Source organism: Acomys minous (assembly GCF_964271855.1).
Source record: "Acomys minous genome assembly, chromosome: 16".
NCBI classification, from domain to species: Eukaryota; Metazoa; Chordata; class Mammalia; order Rodentia; family Muridae; genus Acomys; species Acomys minous.
Window position 1 is genome coordinate 92,744,453 of NC_140498.1, and position 23,818 is coordinate 92,768,270.

At 47.9% G+C, this 23,818-nt stretch overlaps 1 protein-coding gene across 6 annotated transcripts in view; it reads right to left on the reverse strand.

Annotated features, from left to right (window-relative positions):
* Nucleotides 1-23,818, reverse strand: part of CIT (citron rho-interacting serine/threonine kinase) — a 168,816-nt gene that overhangs the window by 112,770 nt on the left and 32,228 nt on the right. For all 6 annotated transcript variants that reach the window (XM_084762173.1, XM_084762172.1, XM_084762171.1 and 3 more), the window contains exons 6-9: nt 21,564-21,706; nt 19,911-20,001; nt 11,073-11,276; nt 9,412-9,565 (exon numbers count right to left, since the gene is read on the reverse strand). In XM_084762173.1, coding sequence (XP_084618299.1) covers nt 9,412-9,565; nt 11,073-11,276; nt 19,911-20,001; nt 21,564-21,706 — 592 coding nt within the window. The remainder of the gene's footprint in view (nt 1-9,411; nt 9,566-11,072; nt 11,277-19,910; nt 20,002-21,563; nt 21,707-23,818) is intronic.

Genomic DNA, 23,818 nt, shown 5'->3' on the forward strand with positions numbered 1-23,818 from the left:
TTCTCACTCACCCCTTCCAGGGGGAAAGAGCTCACTGCATTGCTCAGGACTGAGCAGCCGCTGGCCATGTTTTATAGGAGGTGTAGGGCTACGTGCCTTTTCTGATCCCAGGTCAGCACTCCTTCCTCTCAACGCCTGCATCCAGAGCTGGCAGGCACTCAGCCAATCGGCCACTCTTGTTCTTGTTCCCAGAGGCCTCTGTGGCAAAGCAACCTGCCTCTGAAGCAATATGCACCATTCTTTTATAAAATGGGCAAATTTACCAGCATCAAAGGTTACTGACCACTCACCTCTGGGGGCCAGGCTTTTGCATATGTCCCTTTGTAAGTCAGGAAGGGTTGTCTCAAGTCTCAAACTATGAGCGCTACAGTGGAGTATCTACCACCAGGGTGCGTAACACTGGCCACGTACGTGTACTTTCTCTGAAGTCACACAGTGGAAACCATTCCCAAACACTGTCATGGACCACCTGTGCCTCCTACTCTCTGTCCTTATGCTGTCATCTCCTGTCACTCCCGCCAACAGTCCCCTTTAGTTCCATGCAACCTTCACCCTCAGAAAATAAGCATAAATGCAATCAACACACTTCACAGAACTGATTGGAAAGTTGGCTGCCGAACAGTGTCCCAGATGTTTAATATAATTTTGAATCGCTGGCCAAATCGTTTCAGTGCTTGCATGTTTATGAAAGGCTTTCAGCCAGCGAATGCTGAATGGTGGGGGCTCCAATTTCTGGGTTCCCTAACAAACCTATTCCCACATCCCAACTTTTCCATGGAAAAGCATTACCGTATCTCACTTAGAACTGGTCCAGTTGAAATCTGGGGCTGTCCCACTGGCTTGAGCTGAGAGGCACAACTAAAAAGCAGACACATGGAAGGGCACACCTTAGAGCCATCCGGCCCATCACGTCACAGAGGGGCCTCTAGCTGGAGGAATCCCCCACAGTCAGTGTCTGGAAAGCCAAGTCTTCTGAGAGCAACCATTCTACACGTCCACTCATCACGCGGAGCCTCTGCTACCATCCGTGTGACACCTACTGCACGCACCACGGGGGAGCCAAGCCCCCAAGCACCCTTCCCCCAGCAACACACTGAGTTCCTGAACCAGGAATACCCTAACCCAGGTCGCCACACTCACTAGATCTTAATTCTGCAGCTATCTCGAGAAGAAGCTGTCACCATTATATTGTGGAATATCCCTTTAATCTCTCTGGATGTGGCCTCCAAACTCATGCTAGAGGAGAAAAGGTCTGCAGTCCTAATTCATAAGCACTTAGCTCCTTTTAGCCTCCTCCTCCTCCTAATCACTTACCCTCTAAAAACAGAGCAGCCCCAGGAGTCGCACAAATACTCTGTGCTTATCCCTGAGAGGCTACAGAGTCCAGCCTGCACCTCTTCGTCAGCTTTTCCCCTGTCCTCCCTAGCCACTGGCTCCCAGCTGCTGACACCTAAGGGGCCTCTCAGCTCCCCCTTGCTTCCTCTTAACCCTGCACTGACACTGATGGGGGGATGGGCGTGCTGGCTGGCTGAGAGCCGCATTCCATGGTAACCTGCATCCTCCTCACAGCTAGGACAAGACAAAGCATTGCCAGATACCTGGCCAGGAACTGGGAACTCTGAACCCTAAATTTTTTTAAGGAGGCTAAAACCAAGTGAGTAATCACATCACACACGAGCTATCCTACAGGTAAAATGCTCGAGTACAGAAATGGAAGGTGAGTGTCAAAACCACAAGAGAATTTGGTCCTTAGAGACAGGGTCATATGAAGCCTTGGCTCCATTCTTCTTGGTGACGCACAGTGAGAACACCTGAAGCATTAAGGAGCAGAACAAGGGCGCCGCCTGGAGCACAGGAGGTCAGGGCTTTTATATCACCACAGAGTAGCCAGAAGGTAAGGCAGACACCCATAACAGGAGGGGCTGGGAGTGGGATGGGAGCGATCACTGACTCAACTGTCTACCATTTAGGTTCTTAGACCTATTTTATGTGTATGAGTGTTTTGCCTGCATGCACATATGTGTGTCACACACATACATGGTGTTCAAGGAGGCAGAAAGAAGGTGCTGAATCTCCTGAAACTGAAGTTAAGGTAGAGACAGACCACTCTAAGCTTCCCTATGGGCACTGGGAAACTTAGAGTGCTCCTAACTGCCGAGCCCTCCCTCCAGGCCCTTCCATCACTCAACGCTTCCCCCATTCCAGCACTCTAAAAAATAAATAAAAGCTAAAGGGATAAGTTTTGTTATTTAGTGGTGTTTTAGATAGTACGGTGGTATACACTTATAATCCGAGCATTTGGGAGGCCAAGGCAGGCAGATCACAAATTTGAGGGCACCATAGGCTACATAGTAAGACCCTATCATTAAAACACAAAACAACCCTAATGAACAAAATAAAATAAAAGTAAGAAGGCTAGAGTCGGAAGGACCTGAACTCACCATCCACCAGTGACAACCACAAGAGCTGTGACCTCTTCTCATGCCTTCAGCCCCGAGTGCTGTCTTGTGTGCTGTGGGATTCTTTCTAGAGACTGGCTCTTTGGAGGTCTGGGGAGGAGTGAAGGGGGCAGTAAGATGCGCAGTATGCTTAGCAGAGCCCTGCACACAGTAGGTACTTAGCACCCCAATATAATACCTACCTAAGAGGTACCCATGGAGGCACTCAACCCACCCTTTATCAACAGGGAGCGAGACAACAGGGAGAGAGTGGGTACTAACTGGGAGAGATGAGCAAACTCCCTTTTGCTCTCAGATGAAGAAGCGGTTACACCATCTTCTTGAAGGATGTTTTACATCCCTCAAAAGTGTAGCATAAAAACGCAACAATTCTGGGCCAGTGAGAAGGCTTAGCAGGTCAAGGTGCTTGCTGCCAAGTTGGTAACTGGAGTTCACTCCTGAGGACCCACATGGTGAAAGGAGGGAACCCACTCCACAAGTTGCCCTGTGACCTCCACACATACAACTGCCAAGGCACGTGTGTACAGCTACACACACACACACACACACACACACACACACACACACACACACACCACAAATAAGTAAATGTAATTGTTTTAAATTAAGCCAACAATTCTGAGCAGTTACATCCACCCATGGGAGTCCTTAACCAAAGAGCAGCCTCCTCTCACCCTGAGCCTGGGCGTCAAGAGGAGGAAGACCCACAAAGTCGAGCAAGAAAAGCTACGCCTGACATGTGTGGCGTTCTCCTCCTCCGTTGCTTTATAAACTCTAATACGCACAGGGATTGCAGAGGGATCCTATTAAGACGCAGCTGCCGACTTAGCACCGAGCCTCTGGCATCTTTAACAAGCTCCCAGGCGATGACAGTGCTGTTGGTCCACGGACCACACTCTGAGTAGAACCATCCTCCTGACCTCTGGCAACCAGCAATAGTAGTCTTGGGGAATTAATTAACATTAGCAGAATGTGGTTCTTCCTCCTGAAACTTCTCAACTAGGAGCAAATTTATCACTTGAGACACCCCTCAGGAGACCGCGTGTGAGCAATGCCTGCAGACATTTTCTGAGTTTCACAGTTACAGAAGGAGTGCGCTAAATGGCACTGTGGGTAGAGGCCAGGAGGGACACTGAGGCACACTGCAGTCACACAGCAGCCCTACACCAAGAATCATCTGGCCACAAGGGTGAGCAGTGCTGAAGCTGGGAGACCCTGCTCTAAAGGAACAGTCTTCACTATGCACCAAGGGCTACAAATCCTAACTTTGAAGGCGAGCCATCAATGCAGCGTCTTTCCCAAGTCAGCTCTGAGACACGAAGGATCTCAGGGGCAGATGCTGTAAGTGAAGCCTCCAGGTCAGGGTCTGTGGTCTGTGTTTTGTTTAAGGTCAGGCACGTGTGGTTCAGTAACCCAGATGGCTCCAAGCTCCATGCAGGCAGGACCACGTTCAGGTTTGCTCATGAGCTGGACTGAGCATGCATCACAGCACCTTGCACACTACAGATGCTCAGATGCCAGGCTGAGTCTTGCAACTTCTGAAGTTATTTCGGCTCCAAGCATTCTCTAACAGACCCAGAGACAAAGCAACTCACTGGAGCACAGCCTGGTCTGTCATTCACCATCGTCACTGTCACTATTGTTGTCACAAGGGCAAGCCTAGTACTGCAGAAAGAGCAGAGGTTTTGAATCACATGGATTTTGACACAAATTCGCACTCATTCATTCACCGTATGATCTTGAGCAAGTTACAGTATTATCCACATCTGTAAGGTAGACCTAAAATCTAAGGGCCGTGAAGCCATACCGTGAGGCATAATGGAGTATCTTGTACTGGGATAAAATAACTACAGCCTACACCACTAAAGGACTGCAGTTTTAAAAAGAAGAAGCTGTGTGGTACTGCTTACTTTATACACAAGGTTTTCAAGACTGTGGTGGGTACCTCCTCTTCAGCCAGATGTGCCCGCCCATCCTGAAGGTTTATAGTCACATGAGTGGACACTTACAGTCTAACTACAGCCACCCAGGGCCAAGGAGAGCAGGAAAAGTGACATCTTTTTGCAAAGGGAAGGCCTCAATATGCCATCAGCATGGACTCGCCACCAAATCACCATGGCCTCTGCTAACAAATGCCACAGACCTGGAAATTCAGAAGACTCTGCCAAGGACTGCTTCTTGTTGAAAAGAGTAGAGAGGAAAAGCCCGTGACAGGAGTGATAACCAACAAGGCTGGTTCTCTAGGACTCTCGCCAGAAATGCTCAAGGAGATAATTGACAGTCACCTCTCGCATTTACGCCTTTCTCATCCTTGAGACATAGAAGCCTTGGGTAAAAGGTGTAACTGTGCCGCTTCCATTGGGGGAAAACATTTTAAAAGATATGCTCAGGAGAAGTGGCAGACAGCAAAACCTCCCCACGGTGAGGAGCAGAAAAACACCAGGAGACACCTTAGGTGTGGAAGTGGACGATTCCCACTGGTTCTAGGACTCTAGGAAAATAAAGCCAGGTTAAGACTAGAATCTGAAACATTGGAAGTCCACAACTCAGGGCAGCTGTTAGGGTTAAGGGGTCCCTACTGAAAGCTGGAGCGCAGCCCTGAAGTAATGACGTAATAAACAGCTGAAAACACAACCTGGCATGAGGCTGGGAAGGAGACATCAGAGTAATGGGTGCCTGGGCACCCACCATTATGGCGTGGCTCGGTCCAGAGTCGCTGACTTGCTGGGAGAATAAAAAACCCTGAACTAGGTCAGATCCCTGGGTCATGTGCTAGTGCCCATGACAACTCCAAGGGGCAGGACTTAGGAGGGCAACGATGCCACCTGGCCTCAGAGCCACAGCAGAGGGGAGTCTTTGCTTTCCTCTCTGCCACCCTCAGTTCTGTCATTCATCAGCCTGCCCGCACCCTTCTTAAACTGCATTTTTGTATCCCGCCAGGACCACCTCTCGAGATAATGCGTTTTCGACGATTATTACCTGCTGTGTTAAGCTGTACTTCCTTTCATTGGTGACAACAAGAAAAAGATGAATTAGGGGTGAAACAGCAAAGAGGCTAATGTTGCTCTCATCAAGGGACAGTGTCATGTTGTGGGGATCACAGGGCACTGAAGCGGTGGCTGTGGACGTGGGGAGCCTGATGGCCGCAAGGGCTCTGGGATGATGAGAGTCACTCCTCGGTATTGTGAGAAACACAACCGGACAAAGGCATAATTTATGTTAGAAAACAGCTCATGGCACTCGGAGTACAGCCATGTTCTGGTTCTGGAGGCCCTGAGCTGATTGAAAACACACAAAGATGAGTAGGAGAGATGGCTCAGCGATTAAGAGCACTGTCGGTTCTTCCAGAGGTCATGAGTTCAATTCCCAGCAAACACATGATGGCTCACAACCATCTATGTGATCCGATGTCCTCCTCTGCCTACAGATGTACATGCAGGCAGAGCACTGTATACATAATAAATAAATAAATAAATCTTTTTTTTAAAAAAAAAGAAAAGACACAAAGAAAAAAGAGAAACACCAGCTAGCAGACGCCACATGAATACAGGGTCTCTCTAATGGTCTGGACCCACCAGGCACTACCAATCCAGAGAGAATGACGATTCCAGCCCCAGCTGCGCTACCTTAACTGAGACAAGTCACAGTGAAACAAACACCACGCAGTATGGTCCATAACAGATGAGGGACCAGCATTGCAAAACCCATGAAATCTGTGAAAAGTCTCAAGTTTAAGTAATAATCTTACTTTTTAAATTAGTCTAAGTTTTGACTGTTCTGTTGTTGTTATTGTTTTGTTTTGTCTGTTTCTCAAGGCAGGGTTTCTCTTATAGTCCTGGCTGTCCTGGACTTTAGAGATCCGCCTGCCTCTGTCTCCCTAGTGCCGGGATTAAAGGCGTGTGCCACCACGAGGCACTGTTCTGTAGAGCTATCCACATTAGGGACAGGGAGGTGAAAGGTCCAGAGCCACTGTGTTAACTCTGTAGCTTTCCTGGAAGTCTGATAGTGCAAAGTACAAGGTTGGGATGGAAATTAAAGCAACGTCTTGAAGCAAACACACTTTGTGAGTCTTTGGAGCCGCTAACTATACCAGGAGATGGCAGTCACCAGAAGTCATCAGGGTCCTCATTGTTGTATGCACATGTGTGTGATTGCAGTGGTAGTGACCTGTCCGACATGGTGCTGAGAACCAAACTCTGGTCCTCTGCAAGAGCAGCAAGCACTCTTAACTAGTGAGCTACCTCCCTGGCCCGGCCCCACCTTCTGATGAGCGCTGCTATCCAGTCCCCTGTGGCCTCCAAGGGCACTGCACCCATATGTACACACACGTGCCACACACATATATGCACAGCATTAAAAGTAAAACCCCTGCCTATGGTGAGCACATCACACTGCTGTTTCTGGTCACCGATTCCTTAAGCAAACCAGCGCAATGACTAGTCACAGCATTCCCCAATCAGGAGTTACAGGTCATCCAGACGTGGCTGACAGTAGGCAGGCAGATGTTTACCCAGCATATGCAAATGGTGTGTTATTTTATATGGGCAGCCTCAGATTTGGGTATCCAAGAGGGAGGGGGACTGTCCCTGAAACCAACCCCCTCCCAACAGGGAGGGCAAACTCTCATAGCAAAAACAACATCAAGACCTACCAAAACACAAAATAAAGTTACTCAGATAATTAGCCACCATTCAGCAACTTACCTAAGTGGAAGTGTGTTGCGAGGGGTAATTAGCGAGCTCATGCATAAAAACATTAATTGCTTGCTCAAGATGAGATAAAAAAAGGCCCGACAAGAAAAGTGCTTCAATAGCATCTAAAGGATATTCCACCAAATCTTCCTAACGGAGAGAATGAAAACGTATTACTGATTAAAAGTCTCACCTTTGAAAATTGGGAGGGAATTGTCTGAATACTAGGAAAACAAACCAGTGTGACTACCAGGACGCTATGGTTTAGGACTTAAATGTCTCTTTTAAAAGGCCATGTGGTGACAGACTGGTCCTCAGCCTACAGCTCCTGGAAGGTGGTGACCTAGGGGGTGGGTGAGGTCACTGCACGACCCTGAGCGGATATTGAAAGACAGGGCCTTCCCTCTTTTTGTTTCCCAAACACCACAAGGGGAACAGGCCTCACACTGTATGCTCCACCATGGTGCACTGTGACAACACAGACACAAAGCATCACAGCAAAGAGACCACAGGCTGAACTCTCTGGGATCCATTAGCCCTAAGAAACTCTTTCTCACTTTAGGTTGATTTTCCTCAGATATTTATCACAGACACAGAAGGCTAGCACAGAGAAGAAAATCTGTCAGAAAAGATTTATAAAAATGCAGTGTACTGAAATACCTCAGCAGGTGCTTAGAGAAACAATCAAAATGACCATTGACACAAAATATCGGCTCCCAGCAGTGATAGGTAAGTGTTGTCTGCTGGACAGAACCAGACTTCACTTAGGAAATGAGACCCTGGGCACACCTGCAGGATTTGCCTAGTTTGGGTTAACTGACATGCTTAAGACCTGCCCACTGTGGGCAGCACCATTCCCCGGGTGGGAGCCTGGTCTGTACGAGTGGAGCTGAGTGGAGCAGAAGCCTGCATCCCTCGGTTTCCTGCTCCAGAACATGAAATGACTGGCTGCCACTGGACTTGCTGCCCTGCTGCTGTGCACCCTTGGACTGTGAGCAGAAGCGACCCTTTCTCCTGGAAGTTGCTTTGGTCAGTGTACCCAATCACAGCAACAGAAAAGGCCAGCACACCAAACCACTCCTATATCCCAGCTGAAGGCACAGGAAGTTATACAGTCCCTTGTCCTAAATAATGGAGACAGAGTTTTCTGAGTTTAGAATATTAACATCTAGATAAAATGGGATACCTTGAAGTTAGGACCCATGCGTAAGCAGATCTCATTCATATTCCCCACACACAGCCAGAAGGTAATTTTATATGTTTAATGCACCCTACCCCCATGAGGGTACACATGGAATTTTCCACTTGAGATATCATATTGGTGCTCAAAACTTTCAGATTTTGGAAATTTTGTATTTCGGGGTTGTTAGTTTTGGGGGTTGTTTTTTGTTTTGGTTTGTTTGGGTTTTGTTTTTTTGTGGAGTTTGCTTGTTTGTTTTTTTTTGTTTGTTTGTTTTTGATTATGGACGTTCAACCTGTAATCACAGCTCTAATTAGAAGCTCAGACTTTACACCTAAAACAGCATCCCCGCCCCCACCTCCCATCAGCACCAAAAATAAAATAAACACAGCCAACAGAACAACTGGCGCACTAACCCATGCTGATCCCTGGGCCAGGTCATGAGGTCACCTTCCATCAACAACAACACACTAAACAAGTTTTAAAGTCTTCAAAACAAAATCACGGATTCATAAAAATAAAAAAATAAACAAGCATGCTCTTTAGTGTTGCTGATGATAAATCAGATTCCTGTTCTTAACGCATTGATTTTATACTCTTGATTGTACAGTGAGGTGACTGAGTCTCTAAACATATGCAGAACAGATTTCACACGCTTCTGAGCAAAGACAAGCATCACAGAGGGAAGCAGAGGAACACAGCCGGGCGCTTCTTTAGGGTCTCAACACAGGCCTGGCCCTTCGCACAGCCCCAGCTACACAACCGCCACATCTTTCTCCTATTCGGAGGATGAAATAACCGGGCCTGTGCTTCCCCCTGGTAGAAACTGTGAAACCAAGGGACAAGAGTTGAACTCTGCCATCTGCACCTCTAAGTTACTCCTAGAAATTTTCTGACCACTATGAAGAGAAAGAGCTTGGTAAATGCCCACTTCTGTATAGACAACTATTGATCAAACACAGCTGTGTCATTAGCTCTTCCTATGGCTATGAATAATTAAAGCCTTTATTTATGTCAATTTCAGGCTGCTTAGCAATAGTTCTCAATTCAAACCCGAGCTGAAGGAGCACGCTCTACTTACAGTTACGAATGTTATTCCAGTCAGTTCCAGCAAAGAAAGGGTGGCAGCAAAGACCCTCAAACCTCAGCCTCTCTTTCTGGCCACACAGCAAACTCTGAATCAGATCAAGGAACTCGCTGCTAACTTTGGGGTCATCCGGAAACTTCAAAAACCGCTATTCAAAAAATTAAATAAAAAAAAAAAAGAAATCCATAGCAGTGATTTAGTTTATGTCCTGGAGTGAAGAGGGAATTTCTCAGACATATAAGTTCTTTCCATCCTTTTTAAAATAAAGTTCTGTGCCCTCATAACTTTAGACCAAAGGCATGTTCCTGAAATAAGTGGCCCGCTCACATCAGTGGGCCTAGCTCTTTTGTTGGGGTTCACAGTCCTCCGGTCCTCCGTCACTTGATAGGTGCATCCCTCCCAGCTAAGCTAGCTCTCTCTCCACCCTCCTCCCTCCCTCCCTCGCTCCCTCCCCCCCCCCCCTCTCTCTCTCTCTCTCTCTCTCTCTCTCTCTCTGTTGGCCAACAACAATGAGCTATTTCCAGCTCCCTGCACATCTCTGGTGTTCTCGCGGCTTAGAACTCCCTCCGCTGCCCGGCACCACCCCAGCTCTCCCAGGCTGCTCTCCTGCCTGACCTGTTCTGTGTGCGCCCTCTACGCTGCACCCTTTCTTGCTTGCTCTTAGTTTTTTTGAAACAGGGTGTCATCTAGCCCAGGCTGGCCTCAAACTCCATATGTAGCGGAGAAGGATGGCCTTGAACTCCTGCCCCTCATGCCACCATCCACCCCGCTGCTCTGTTTTTGTAAGGACATGCTGTGCTACAGGCTTCGATGAGGGGAGAAGGTGGAGCATCACTGCTCACCTGGCTCCCAGCGGTACCTAGTGCCGTTTTGCTAAGCCTGAATTACTAAATGAGCAGATTGAAATGGAAGATGGAAATTAGCTCCAAGAGTTATCTAGAGGGAAATTTTAACTCAAGAGAAGCCTCAGCAACAGTGTTTGTACATTAAAAAAGAAAAAAGAAAAAGCATCAGCCATCCCAAGGAAATGAAAATTGGATGAGATACAAAATCTGAGGGAACGAGGCCTCATTTCTCCTTTAAGCTGAAGCTGAAAAGCAGCTTCACTGCATCCTTTAGAAATGGGCTTCATGGGTGCAAGTACTTATTAATTAGACAGTAGGTTTACTTCTGCTTTATACATACTTGTGCGCGCACACACACACGTGACTTCGATTCTAACTCGTCTGCTTACTTCTTCCCCAGTGGGAATCAGGAGCCTGGGAGCCACACAGCCTGTGCTGCTCCAGGTGGTGGCTCGGCCTCTCTTGTTGGGTATGTCCACCAGGTTGGGAGCTGGGTAGTGCCTACCTTCCGGGGTTGTTTGAAAAGAAAGGAGCTAACGAGCTATCTCATCGACTCTGAGACTCACACGTATGTGCATTTAACAACGATGAACTCAAGATGCATTTCACAGCCAATAGAAAGTTGGAATTAAGATGGCAGACATTTTTCCTCTTTACTGCTACCTAAAAACTGCTACGGTGCCCTCATGATGACTAACAGCTGTGATCCCGAGGGTCAGTAAAGAGAGGGCTCAGCAGAGCTTTTGGCACAAAACCAAAGCTGTGTTGCTCTACACAGAAACGGTGCTTCAAATTCTCATGACCCTTCACCTGGAAGTTCATGATGTTGTTGAAGGTGCGGGCGGAGGTGCCCTCTGTGAATGGGGTTCTCCCGTAAACCATCTCGTAAGCAACAACTCCCACAGACCACCAGTCACAGTCCAGGCCGTAGGTGCCTCTTCGATCCTCGTTCATCACGGTCAGCACTTCAGGAGCCATGTAATCTGGGGTCCCAATGGGGAGTTTGGCATCCACCTAGAAACCCGTATATAAAATGAACACAGCACACTCTCAATTGCCCTCCAGTAGGTGCCAGCACCCGCAGCAGACACCAGCTGGCTTGGCACTGATTACTTACTATCCACCCAGGCACTTAACCCTCCTATCAAATGCCTCAACTATCAAGAAATACAACCCAAAGGCAAACAGATAGGGTTCGTCAATGATGTGTACTGTTTCATTACACATCCGGAATGAAGATGCATTTCCGGGGACACACTACTGATATGCCACAACTTCTTGGTAGTCTGAAGGACTGAACCCAGGGGGCCTTGTACAAGATGAACAAGCATGCTAGCCCCGCCCAAGCTACATTCTTTTACTCAAAAATAAAAAAATAAATGGCAAACTGGGGCCTGAGGAGATGACTCAGTTGGAAAGTCCCCCCTGTGAGAGCATGAGGGCCTCAATCCTAATGTCCAAATCCCCACACAAAAGAACCGAATGTCGGGGTGCGCCTACTTCCCAGCACTGGAAGGCTCATCTGAGGGGAGAGCAGAAGATGAAGGGACTATGTGCTGACCTCTGCCCTCCACATCCATGCACATACGTACACGAGCACAGCCACACACACTACACAGGCAGAGAGAGAAGAAAAAACACAAGGACATCGAAGCCTAAACATGGCTCTCTGATGGAAGATCAGCCTTTGAGGAGAAGCTGGAGCTACCTGGTGTCACAAGAACAGCACCCAGTCAGCCTGCATTTCCCGGCCTTGGGATCCGGTTCCTCCCTCAGTGAGCCCCACCCAGGCTGTGTGCTGAGGTCCACCTGCCTCATTGCCAACTATTGCTCCTGTGGTCCCCTGGCTGTTTGGCAACCAGGTCCCTCCCACCCAGCAGTGCCCAAGCCCTGCCCTTGGCAAAGACAGGCCAGGCCGCTGCAGGAAGTCTTTCCATAGAGCCAAGCGTATTCCATCACATGGGCCGTCTGTCTCCTAAGAATTTCTGTTTTAGTGTTTAATGCCTTTGTTTCTTGATATGATGATGTTGATCAAAGAATTAAACCCCTGACCCTCACTGGAGGAGTCAGCAAGCCGGCAACTCCTTTGATCTTCAGAACTGCTTTTCAAGTTTTACTGAGCATGAAATGTGAAGGTCTGAGGACGCCTGTCTTTCCTCCTGCCCATCAAAGCAGAGGCCTGACTTCAGATGGAGTTGTCTGCTGCCCTGTCACCACAGCATCTGTGCCCTTCACTTAGGTCAGCAGTTAGATGGTGCAGAAAAAAACTCGTTACCAAAGGATAAAAAGTGCCCCCAACGGAACCCAAAGGTCCCTTAAGGCTGGACTTCATATCAAGAAAGCAGATGGAGGCCAAGCATGGGGGCATTGGAGTTCTGTTCTAGGCCAGCCAGGGCGTGCATAGCAAGACCTACTGAGGAGGAGGACAAGGAAGAAGATGAGGAAGATGAGGACAAGGAGGAAGAGAGTGATGGCAAGTTTGCTTTGGTTTGATTTCAGGGTTTTGAGAGAAGCAGGGAGTTTAGGGCCTGGCACTACAAAGCCTCCTTCCCCAGTGACAGGGTCGGATGAGGCTCTTTCAACTATGACCTCAAGCCTGTCCATCTTCCTACGCAGGGATTGAGATTATCTGTAAATCCTCCCATTCCCTCACTCTTACACTAAAGAATGTATACATGTATGTGTCTGAATATTTAAACATTCCTGTGATCATCCCAGTCCTCTTTTTCACACGTATATACAATCGGGGCATCGGAATATTCCAGTGGCTCCTATTCTTTCTCTTATGTATGTACAGACACACATGCACATGTGTACGTACAGTACAGGAATACCGGAGTCATTCCTGTGAATCTCTCATCTCCTCTCCTTCCACCTCAGGCCCACACTCTCACGTAGGTCTTCCTGGCCTCTCACACAGAAAACAGCGTGATGCTGGTACGTCTGACACTGGTCTCTGGGCACCAGCATTTCACTACAAGGACCCATTGAGAATGCTCAAGAGTTACATCACACGAGAAGCAGGCAGGCCTGTGCTGGAGACCACAGGGAAGGCACAGAGGGAAGGCTGAGTCCCACAGAGGCACAGTGTCCTTGAAGCCAACAGTAGCTGGTGCTGAGGAAGGCGCTGCTGTCCGCAGCCTGGGCCTTGCTGGTTCAGTGTCTGTCTTACAAGAGCGGGAGCCACACAGTTGTTAGATGAGCATCATTTGCACAGGTTAGGGTCTATTTTACAGCCATATGGAATGTTTCGGGATATTCTGTACTGCTTGACTGCAGCTGACGGGGCACGGCCACTTGTTCACATCCAGTGAGATGGACTTGACTGGGTCAGGTTTATCAGGGTGACCCAAGCAAAGGGTGTAAACTGTCAACCCCTCATTTCTAAACTAATGATCAAAGAGAGTCAAATAATCCTGCAACTATTCCTACCTCAGGATACAAATGTATGTACACATTTACATATTATGCTTATTTGTGTCTGGTGACTGTCTAAATTCTATTAGCAATTTATGCTAGAAAGCTACGAAAGCACAACTACCTGACAGTGTGTTGACTTCAGCCATGGCTTATTAGCAATTAACAAAGGCCTGAGTGCCTACCAGGTCTCCTTTAGTCGCTGACCACCCCAAGCACCACGTGGTCTCAGGCATGAGCACAGGGACTCCCCAGCTGTTCTTACTCCCCGCTGACTGTAATTCAGCAACTAATCTGGTGAGACAGTCAAAGTGCTCTGGGCACTCCACCTGCCCAGGCAGCAACTGTCTGATAGGGTCCTTTAATTCTCACTTTGCAGACAGAGAAAACAAAGCCAGTTCAGGATAGACGGAAGAGCAGGAGACAAAAGTGCCTGCCATATCTTAGAAAGAAAGGGAAAGGGAAAGGGAAAGAAAAAGGGAGGGATGGGAGAGAAGTAGAGTAAATCTGAACGTTCAGCAGCTTCTTTTAAAAATAAAATGGAGGAGCTGGAGTGATGGGACCATGGTGAAGAACATGCGCTGAAGCCAGGTGGTGGTGGCGGCTGCAGTGGCGGCAACAGTGCAACCTTTAATCCCAGCACTCAGGTGGCAGAGGCAGGCAGATCTCGGTGAGTTTGAGGCCAGCCTGGTCTACAAAGAGAGCTCCAAGAGAGCCAAGGCTACAGAGAAGCCTATACTGGTATTTTTGAGAATTCTGGAATTGTAGTTTCTTTAAAAAACCCAAAAATATTATAAGAATGTGCTTTCGTTGTAATGCCAGCTGTAGGGATGTAAGCTGCTTCAGCTTGTCCATAGCAGCTGACCGTGATTTGCCTCGTGCTCCAGCAGAGGCGTGGCTTTGCCAGCTGTAGATATTTCTGTGACTGTGTGATACTTAGAATTCTGGGAAATTTTCAGAGTACCTAAATGCCAGGGCTCCAGAGAGGCCTGGTGGGTGGTTGTTGGTCATTTAGGGAGAAGAAACAAAAGGAAAGAAATTAGGTTGGGGCTCTTTCTCTCTCTCCTTTCCCCTCTATCCTTGTTTCTCTCATACCTAGTGTTAGGAGGTGAAGAGGGGAGGTGTATAAGGCAGGAAAGAGAAGAACCCACAAAGCAGCAAAGACCAGCTACAGAACCCCTGTCTCAAAAAACCAGAGAAAGAGGAGGAGGAGGAGGAGGAGGAGGAGGAGGAGGAGGAGGAGGAAGAGGAGGAGGAGGAGGAGGAGAAAAGAAAAAGCAAACAGAAAACCCACGTGCTGATGATCCTGCAATGGATCTAACTTTGACTTCTAGCACCATGTCAGGAGGCTCACAACCATCTATAATCAACGCTCTCTCCTGCACCCTGTGGGGAAATGCATGCACATATGCATATCACCACACACATACACATAATTTTTAAATAATCTTTAAAATAAAATATGGGAGGAAACTATTGTCTCTCTCTCTCTCAAATCATTGCTATAAAAGGTTGAGATGTGAAACTATTTCAAGAACTTTCCTTCCGTGTGTGTGTGTGTGTGTGTGTGTGTGTGTGTGTGTGTGTGTGTGTGTGTTGCGCACGCATACAAACACACCTGCAGAAGTAGGTATAAAATTTCATTTCTCTAATTTCTGGCTTCAGGACTGAGAAAACCTACACCAGCAGAGTGTGGGCCGGAGAGAGGAGGGCAGAGCCACAGGAGTGATTTCTGTATGTCTATATTATACGTGTGCTCTGTCTATAAATACACAAGAGAGGGAAGAGGAAAATAACAGGAATTGAATAAATCTCTGCTCCTACATAAGTGGGGTAAGAAGTTGTGCCTATGGGCTTCCAGCTTCTGGAGAACTAACTAGGACGCATGCTCTACTTTATTTACAAACCCTTTACAAAACTAGCTTCCAAGACCTAGAAGAGACAAGTTAGCTGTCGCCCTGCTCTGAGATCCTAGTAAGGGAAATGGGTCTAAGTCACACAGAGGGTCCTGAGGTCATGAGGCCCATGATCCTGCTGACCAAGGTAAGATACACTAAAGCCACCTTCTGAATAAGAAGCTTGAAATAAAGACAAACGGAGCTGGAAAAAACCTCAATCGTGTAAGACTCACAAATATCCAAAGTGCAAGAGGACATTGGCGAATGAAAGGAGATCGGTGGACTTGGGGCTGCACGCAGGAAGTTCAGCAAACCTGGATTTGGGAGCACACATGTGCGTATGTGAGTGGAGGCCACAAAGTGGGTCTTTTCCTCACCTTCCATTTTAATTTCTTGCACTTGTGTGTGCATGTCTGTATACAAATGAGCATACACACACACACGTGCACGCATGCACATACACACTACAGCTCCGAGTATGTGGAGGTCATAGGACAACTTGCAGAAGTCAATCCTCCCTTCCTCCCAGTGGGTCCTAGGGATGGAGCTCAGGCTGTCACACTTGGCAGCACCCTTTAACCTGCTGGGCCATGTTGCCAGCCCTCTGCCTAGATTGTGGAGACAGGGTCCCTCACTGAACCTGGAGCTCATTGCTTCAACTAGGCTGGCTTACCAACCAACCCCAAAGACGTTCCCCAGCGCTGGGAGTCTGCTGTGCACCACCATGCCTGACTTCTCCATGTGCAATAGCACTCAGCTGCTCACGAGTGCAAGCCAGCGCTTTACTAAATGAGCCATCTCCCCCGCCCATGGGCTATATTCTTACAGCATAGGTGTTGTACAGAAAACAGGCAGAACCTACGTTAGGCCTATAAAGGACCTATCCAACGCAAACATGTTCGGCTCTCTGCCCACAGTTAATCAAAGAGAGGAAACAACTCTGGTCGTCTATCCACTCTTGACCTAGATTCTAAACTGCTGTTCTTCTACAATAAAAAGACCTTTACATTTAAATGCTAAAGGGGCTAACGGAGCTGGAGAGATGGCTCAGCCGGTCAAGCAGTGAATTCTAGGACCAGAATCCATGTAAAGCTGAGCATGGTGGCTTCTGAAATCCCAGCTCTCCTGCTGAAGCACGGGTGGAGACGGAAGCGCCCCAGGACGCCCCAGGCCCACTTGCCGGACACACTGGGAACAAACAACAAAGAGATGCCAAACCAAACGGAGTGGACAGCAAGGACTGACGCTGGAGGTTATCCTGCCTTCCACTTGTGAGTGAAGGTGTGCACAAGCACACACATGAACACACACACATACACACATGCACACGCACTCACAAGAAATAAAGCACTACAGACTTGTTTAACTTGTCCTCATCTGCTTTTCACAGTCTGGCCCTAACAGCACAGGGGGAGAGAAGTATGGCGCTCTCAAGTCTGTCTGAGCATCCTGACTCCTTGACCAAAATAAACCCGAACGTCTCCCGCCTGGAGCGAGGCTGCTACAATTAGAACTGGAGAGGGCGGTTGGAAGCACCGCACGGTGAAAACATGAAATGAACACAGCTCTGAGGAGAGTGACTCCAGGGGGAGGGGCAAGAATTTACTTTTTTTAAGTCAAGGAGTTCACTATGTAGCCCTGGCTAGCCTAGAATCTGCCATGCAGACCAGCCTGGCCTCTAACTCACAGATACCCTTCCGCCTCTGCCACCTGAGTGCTTGGGTTAAAGCATGAGCCGCCATTCCCAGCTCAGGCCGACTTTCCGCTGGTTATTTACCGAGCGGCAACGATAAATCATAATCTACTTTTTCCCATGGGCTTTTCTTACTGCAGACACATATTGCCAACTCTAATTATTTCGTTTTCTGCTGCTTCTTTCTTCGCTCCACCCCAGGGTATGCTGGGAGAGCCGAGGGCACTCGGGGAGGGACCGAGGACTTAGCTAGACTTCCAGTAATACACAGCACAGCTCCCACAACACAGAATTATCCAGACCCGAATGGCAATGGTGAGAGGCTGGCTTTTCTGTCAGACTGTGAGCCTGTGCTGTGATTTTTTTTTCTGAACATATTAGTTATTAATGTCACTAATCACAGTTTGTGAGGCTCTGAATCCTAGGAAGGTTTTATGCATTGCTCCATTAAATCCGATGTCACACCTCGTTCTACACTGTACACCACTTGGGGTGGGAGGAGAGCAAAGGTGCCATGAATGGATCAGGGTCTAAACCCATGTAAAGTGCATCTCCACCACTGAGCTATACCCTCAATACCCCTCTAAAAATATATTATATATGGATTTGTAACCTTATGAAATAAGTTATTTCCTTGTGGTTTTTCCCAAACATCCTTAAACATTATTTATCTTTAATTTATCTGGAGTTTAACACATAGAAAGATTTGATTCTACAATTCTTTTCTTGAACTTTTGCGTTGGGTTAACCAATTTACGCTCTGTGTGTATTCACATGCTGTCATGCATGTGTTGGGGTCAGAGGTCAATTTGTGGAGGTGAGGTGAGTTCTCTTCCTTCTACCATGTGGGCCCAGGGGTCAAACTCAGGTTTTCAGAATTGACAGCAAGTGCCTTAACAACAGGTTGAACCATCTCACTAGGCCCTAACTACATAATTCTTAATATCATGACTAAATAAATAAATTATAGGACTATACCCTGAGTGGCTAGAGAGATGGCTCAACTGAGAGCATTTGCTGCTCTTCTAGAGGACCCAAGTTTGATTTCCAGCACTTATGCCAGGCAACCTCACAGTACCCTGCAACCTCAGCTTTGGGAGATCTGTTGCCCTCTTCTGGCCTTCTCAGGCATGCACACACATGGCACACATTCACACAGACACACACACAAATAAAATTCACAGCGTGTTAATCCCAGCACTCAGGAGACAGAGGCAGCCAGATCTCTAAGTTCAAGGCCAGCCTGGTCTACGGAGTGAGTTCCAGGACAGCTAGTGCTACACAGAGAAACCCTGTCTTGAAAAACCAAAATAATAACAAGAATAATAAATCAGTTTTTAAAAGAACAGAACCTGGGCTGGAGAGATGGTTCAGAGGTTACGAGCACTGACTGCTCCTCCAGAGGCCCTGAGTTCAATTCCCAACAACCACATGGTGGCTCACAACCATCTATAATGTGATCTGATGCCCTCTTCTGGCCTGTAAATGTACATGTAGACAGAGCACTGTATACATAAATAAATCTTTTTTTTTTTTTAATTTTTTAAAGGAACAGAACCTTAAAGAAAAGTAGCGCTAGATTGCACCTGGACAGCATGGAGGAGCTCCTGCTCTCTTGCCTAACAGCCTAAATGCTAAGTGGGTTACCTCAGGAAGTTCCCAGGGCTACAGAACACACAGGCCAGATTCCAAAGTGCACAGAGTTAGCACGGCCCTGAGCCTTTTCCTAATATCAACCTAATAATATCCACCTTCCCCAGAGGATTCTGAGGATGAAAAAGTAATTTTACATATTGTCCTTCATAGAAAGGACTTAAGTCTTAGACCTGGGAGGTGTTCTGAAGAGCGGCCTCAACAGCTTCCATTTTTATGCATTTTAAGTAAAATCTGCATTTTTTTAGAGAAAGGATGAGAAGCCAAGCTCCTCAGGATTTACTCGAGTCACAGCACGGTTTGGGCTCAAAGCCTAAGCCGCCTTTTCCCTCAGACCTGTCTTCTACACAGCCAACCTCGAAATTCACATTTTAGTACGTGCCGACTTTATTAGAGGATTCTGAATTCTTTTTCTTTTCAACTTGCCATCCTTCTTGGAAGTAGCCTCAGCCTTGATCTCAATTGCTCCTCTCCTGGCTTCCTAATTAGCAAGTGGAACACAACTTAACTCTTACCAAGGTCCAAGACCTGAAAATGGCACTCTGCTCCTCAGATTCTGACACTTGGGGACACTCAGTTCAAAGTCTTTAGTAACTAATTTCAAATTTGCTGTATATAGAGAGCATCTAAGAAGAAGGTCACGTGTCGTCAAAGTATTTTGAAGTACAACAAGGTGATATAACAGAAAGCAGTGTCCATAAGAGGTCAGGGGAAATGAACCGAGTGTCGCCTTTTCTTTTCAAGGAAAAATGTAAGAACTCTTCACCTAGACAGTTGGCAGGGCACTAGCAGCCATGAGCGAAAGGGCCCACTGTCTGGGGAGCAGCTCTGTGCCCCCACCCCTACCCCGACTCCCAGAAGAGGCAAACACTGACAGACAAGGCTCCGAAATGCTGTCACCACTGTACCCTAATATTAGCAAACTCATGGGGACCGCAGAATGCCAGCCAGCAGGACCCCCAAGCCATCCCACGCCTTTCTAATCACCTTATCTGAATTCATTTTAGCAGCCGATCCGAAATCCACCAGCTTGATGTGTCCCGTTCGGTCAATGAGAATGTTCTCTGGCTTGATGTCTCTGTGGGAAAGCCAAGGCCTTAAGTTAGTGCTGTCTTTGTGTCAGTCAACAAGCAGCTGCAAAGCTCAGGCCTCAGTCAGCCAGAACCCTAGCTCATGCGTGCCGTACGCTCTGCAGACCCGCCCTACTGGAAGATATGAACAATTGGCACCTATCTTGAAAAAAAAATTTGTTTTTAAAGAGAGGAAAAAAAAAGAAAGCAACTGTGATGCTATTAGATGGATTATTTCTACTGGAGACTCACATTTTTATATTGTAAAAACTAAGACAAAAAAAAAGAAAGAAGACAGCGACAAAGAAAACTAAAGAACTCACCCAAGGTCATGTGATTCACAAATGGAAAACTCTTTAGCCCTAACTCTGCACCACCACAACGATACAATACACATAATGTACATACATGCACACGTCTGCAGACCACTCTGAGGCATACATGAGAAGCAGACAAGTGAGGATGTGAAGAGACGCCTTCTGCAGATCATCTATGCAACTTACTGATGCGGCTGTGAAAAGCATGCCCCAGTGTGGACCTGCCCTCCAAATGCCCACGTGTTACAGGCTTGGACCTCAGCGTGACACAACAGGGTGACGGTGGGGCCCAGTGGGGAACCGTCAGGTCACTGGAGACCAGCCTTCTGTACTAGACACTCCTCACCAATGAAAAAACAACTTAGAGAGAAGACTGCCTTCTGCCCCGGTGCGGAGGGTTGGGTCCACGGCAGGTGGCAGGCGGTTTTGCAGCCGATGAGGGCAGATGCTGCAGAGCAGAGCAGCTCACTCTGTGGTGAACCAGAAAGACCAGAGACCAGGGAGCAGGCATACATTCCAAAGGCACCCTCCAGGGATCCGCTTCCTCCAGCCAGCCCCACCTCCCAGTTACCAGAACTCCCCAAGTCAAAGTATGGCCCCTCGATATATTAACCCACTAAGGAGGTCAGGGCCTCATGACCCCATCACTTCAGGCATCACAGCAGGCAAACCAGGACACAGGAGCCGTGAAGGAAAAGTTCAGATTCAAACCATCTGTGGGACCATCTCCTCCTGCCTCTTTTTGTGTCTCAACCATAAGGGGGGGGGGGGGGGGAGCGGGTGTTACTGTTCAACCATAGGCTTCTGCCATATGGACAAAGCAACAAAACCTGCAAATCAGTGAGCCACAACCCCCTTCCTCCATTACTAGGTACAGTGGTGGACTGCTAGCTAACAACTTCTGTTAGTCACCATCTTTTGTTCCAGTACATTTGTGCCAGCCCCTCCTCCAGTCAGTCAGTTTTCCTACCATATAACCCAAGGGGCCCATAAACAGGGCCCCACCAGCCACATCTGATAGCCAGATCTTACCAGCAAACAGGCACACTGCAATCCTATCACTAGTCTGTGGGTGAACGGATATTCTAGGATGCCGGCCATTTTGGAAAGCTTTTAGCTACTCACAAGCCAGGCTGGCTAAAACTGGATGAAGATTTCTTGTGGCCCTGAAGTTGCTCAGCCACTCACTTCTATCCAGGGACTCTTTCATGACTCAGAACAGTTCTCGGTAGACTCCGAGGAGTCCCACTTACCGATGCACATATCCCATCTGATGCACGCTGTGAACCGCCAGTATCAGCTCAGCAAGGTAAAACTGGATCATATTTTCATCTAATTGGTCCTCATATCTATTCAGAAGTGACAGTAAATCTCCTCCAGGCTGATACTCCATGACCTGCAGAGAATGCCAAAGTCGTTCACTTCTAACACACCTCAATTAGACCTCAAAAAACACCTGACAATGTTGTAGTCACAAAGCCTCTGTGTGTGACACATGTCCTCAGATATGGGATAAGGTCTCTGTCCTGCACAAAGTGCACATGTGACCCAAGGGAAGGGGGAGATGCAAGCATGGCCACAGATGGGCTGCATGATGCTTGCAAGGCAAACCTGAGCGGCTGAGTTGGCCCGCCTCCTCTGACACCAGCCCAGCTGACGCCCCAGACATTCCCTAGGATCAGGCACACGGCATAGATGGTTATTCCAGGAAGGCAACAAACAAGGCGCTAACACTCGTTTTGCACTGCCCTCAGCACACAGCAGAACACAGGAGGTGTGCGGTAAACGCAATAGAATCGTCTCTGTCACAGTCAGTGTGGAAGGCAGCTGATGATCTCATTAAGAATTTAACAATGAATATATACCCTTTGACCCAGCTATTCCACTCTGAACAATTTACTTTATTGGTACTTACAATTCATAGATAAGAAATAGATAGGTAAATAGATTCTCTACCGGGTGGTTTGTAGCAAAGGAAATATGCTTGGAAATCATCCAAATCCCCACGCATAAGAGACTGGCTAAACTATGGTGCCTCTAAATCATGGGCTATCCATGCCACTGGGGAAAGCTGGTCATATCACAGGAAGTTGGCCATCTGTGCAGCATAAAAAATAACCTCTCTTCTTAATCAGAAAAAATTAATTTGTTGGTGTATATAAGAAAAAATTCAGAATATACAACCTTGAAGCTGAAATGCTTGGTTAGAAAAAAAAATTCCACCCCAAGGAAGTGAAAGCCATCAGTGTGAGCATGCACACCACATTCACAGGTGTGTGTATACACAATATGCACAGGAGCATCTGTACATATGTGAATGTAGGTGCATACCTGCCATGACACACAAGTGGGCGTCAGAGGCCAGGCACAGGTGTCAGTCCTTGACTCCAGTCCTGTCAGGGTCTCTGCGCCGGCCCTCCCCTCAGCCTCCACCTCCCTGCAGGAGCACTGGGCCTACTAAGCTCACACTCTGCACCCGGCTTTGCGCTGATGCTGTAGATCTGAACCGAAACCCTCACATAGGCACGGAAAGCACTTTTACCCACTGAGCTAAATCCACAACCCTCTTTCGTCTTTCCTTAGAAGAATCAGGTGCGACACCCTGGCGTCAATGCATGACCTGAAGCCAGTTAGCTTGGTCTGACTCACCAGGTGACCTCACTTCTCAACCTTTCATGGCTGTCCTCTGAAAACTCCAGATAAGACTAATCCCCTTGCAACACTGTGTGAGGATTGAGCGAGACCTGAAAGAGCCTGGCTCAGTGCCTGGTTCCAACCTGAGGTCCAGTCTGGCTTCCTTTCCCTCCCTGTGTGGTTCTTCTCTGCCTGGAGAGGAGCTAGGACCACCTGACTGCCACCGCAACTGTCCTCTGCCCTTTGCTCTAATGTGTTGTTGGCCAGTGCCAGCCTATGTCCAATCATTTCCGGAAAGGACATGTTTCAATGCACTTCTGTCAAGAAACACTAAATCTACTGTGCTGCTCGTCTTACCTGTCCCTTTGATTGCTCTTGGGATCGCCATGGAAACACACCTGGAAGGGGGTATCTGTGAGGGAATTTCCAGAAAGGTTTAACTGAACAGAAAAGACCCAACTTGACCGTGTGCAGCAGCACTGTATGGGCTGGGGTCGTGACTGAGAAAGCCAGTGGTGAGCGCCAGCACTGCCCTCTCAGTCCTGACTGCAGACTCAGCATGAGCAGGCCCTCACCCCTGCTGCCATGCCTTCCCCACCGTGAAGGACTCAATGCTGAAATAAGGCCTTCCTCCCTTCGCTTGCTTCTTGCCAAGTGTTTAGTCATAGCGCTGAGGGACATGATGGAGACCCTGGAGCCAGAAGCCAGTTCTGGGATGTAGATTCCATTATCTTCCGAGGTGCAGTTGGCCTTTCCTGTAGTCTTAGAAAACCACTCTGGGCAGGCACGATGGCTAGCCATGGCTGCCAACAGCTGAGGGACTACCCCACCATATCCTACCCATGGCTGGTGGGCTTGTCAGCGGGGCACTTTC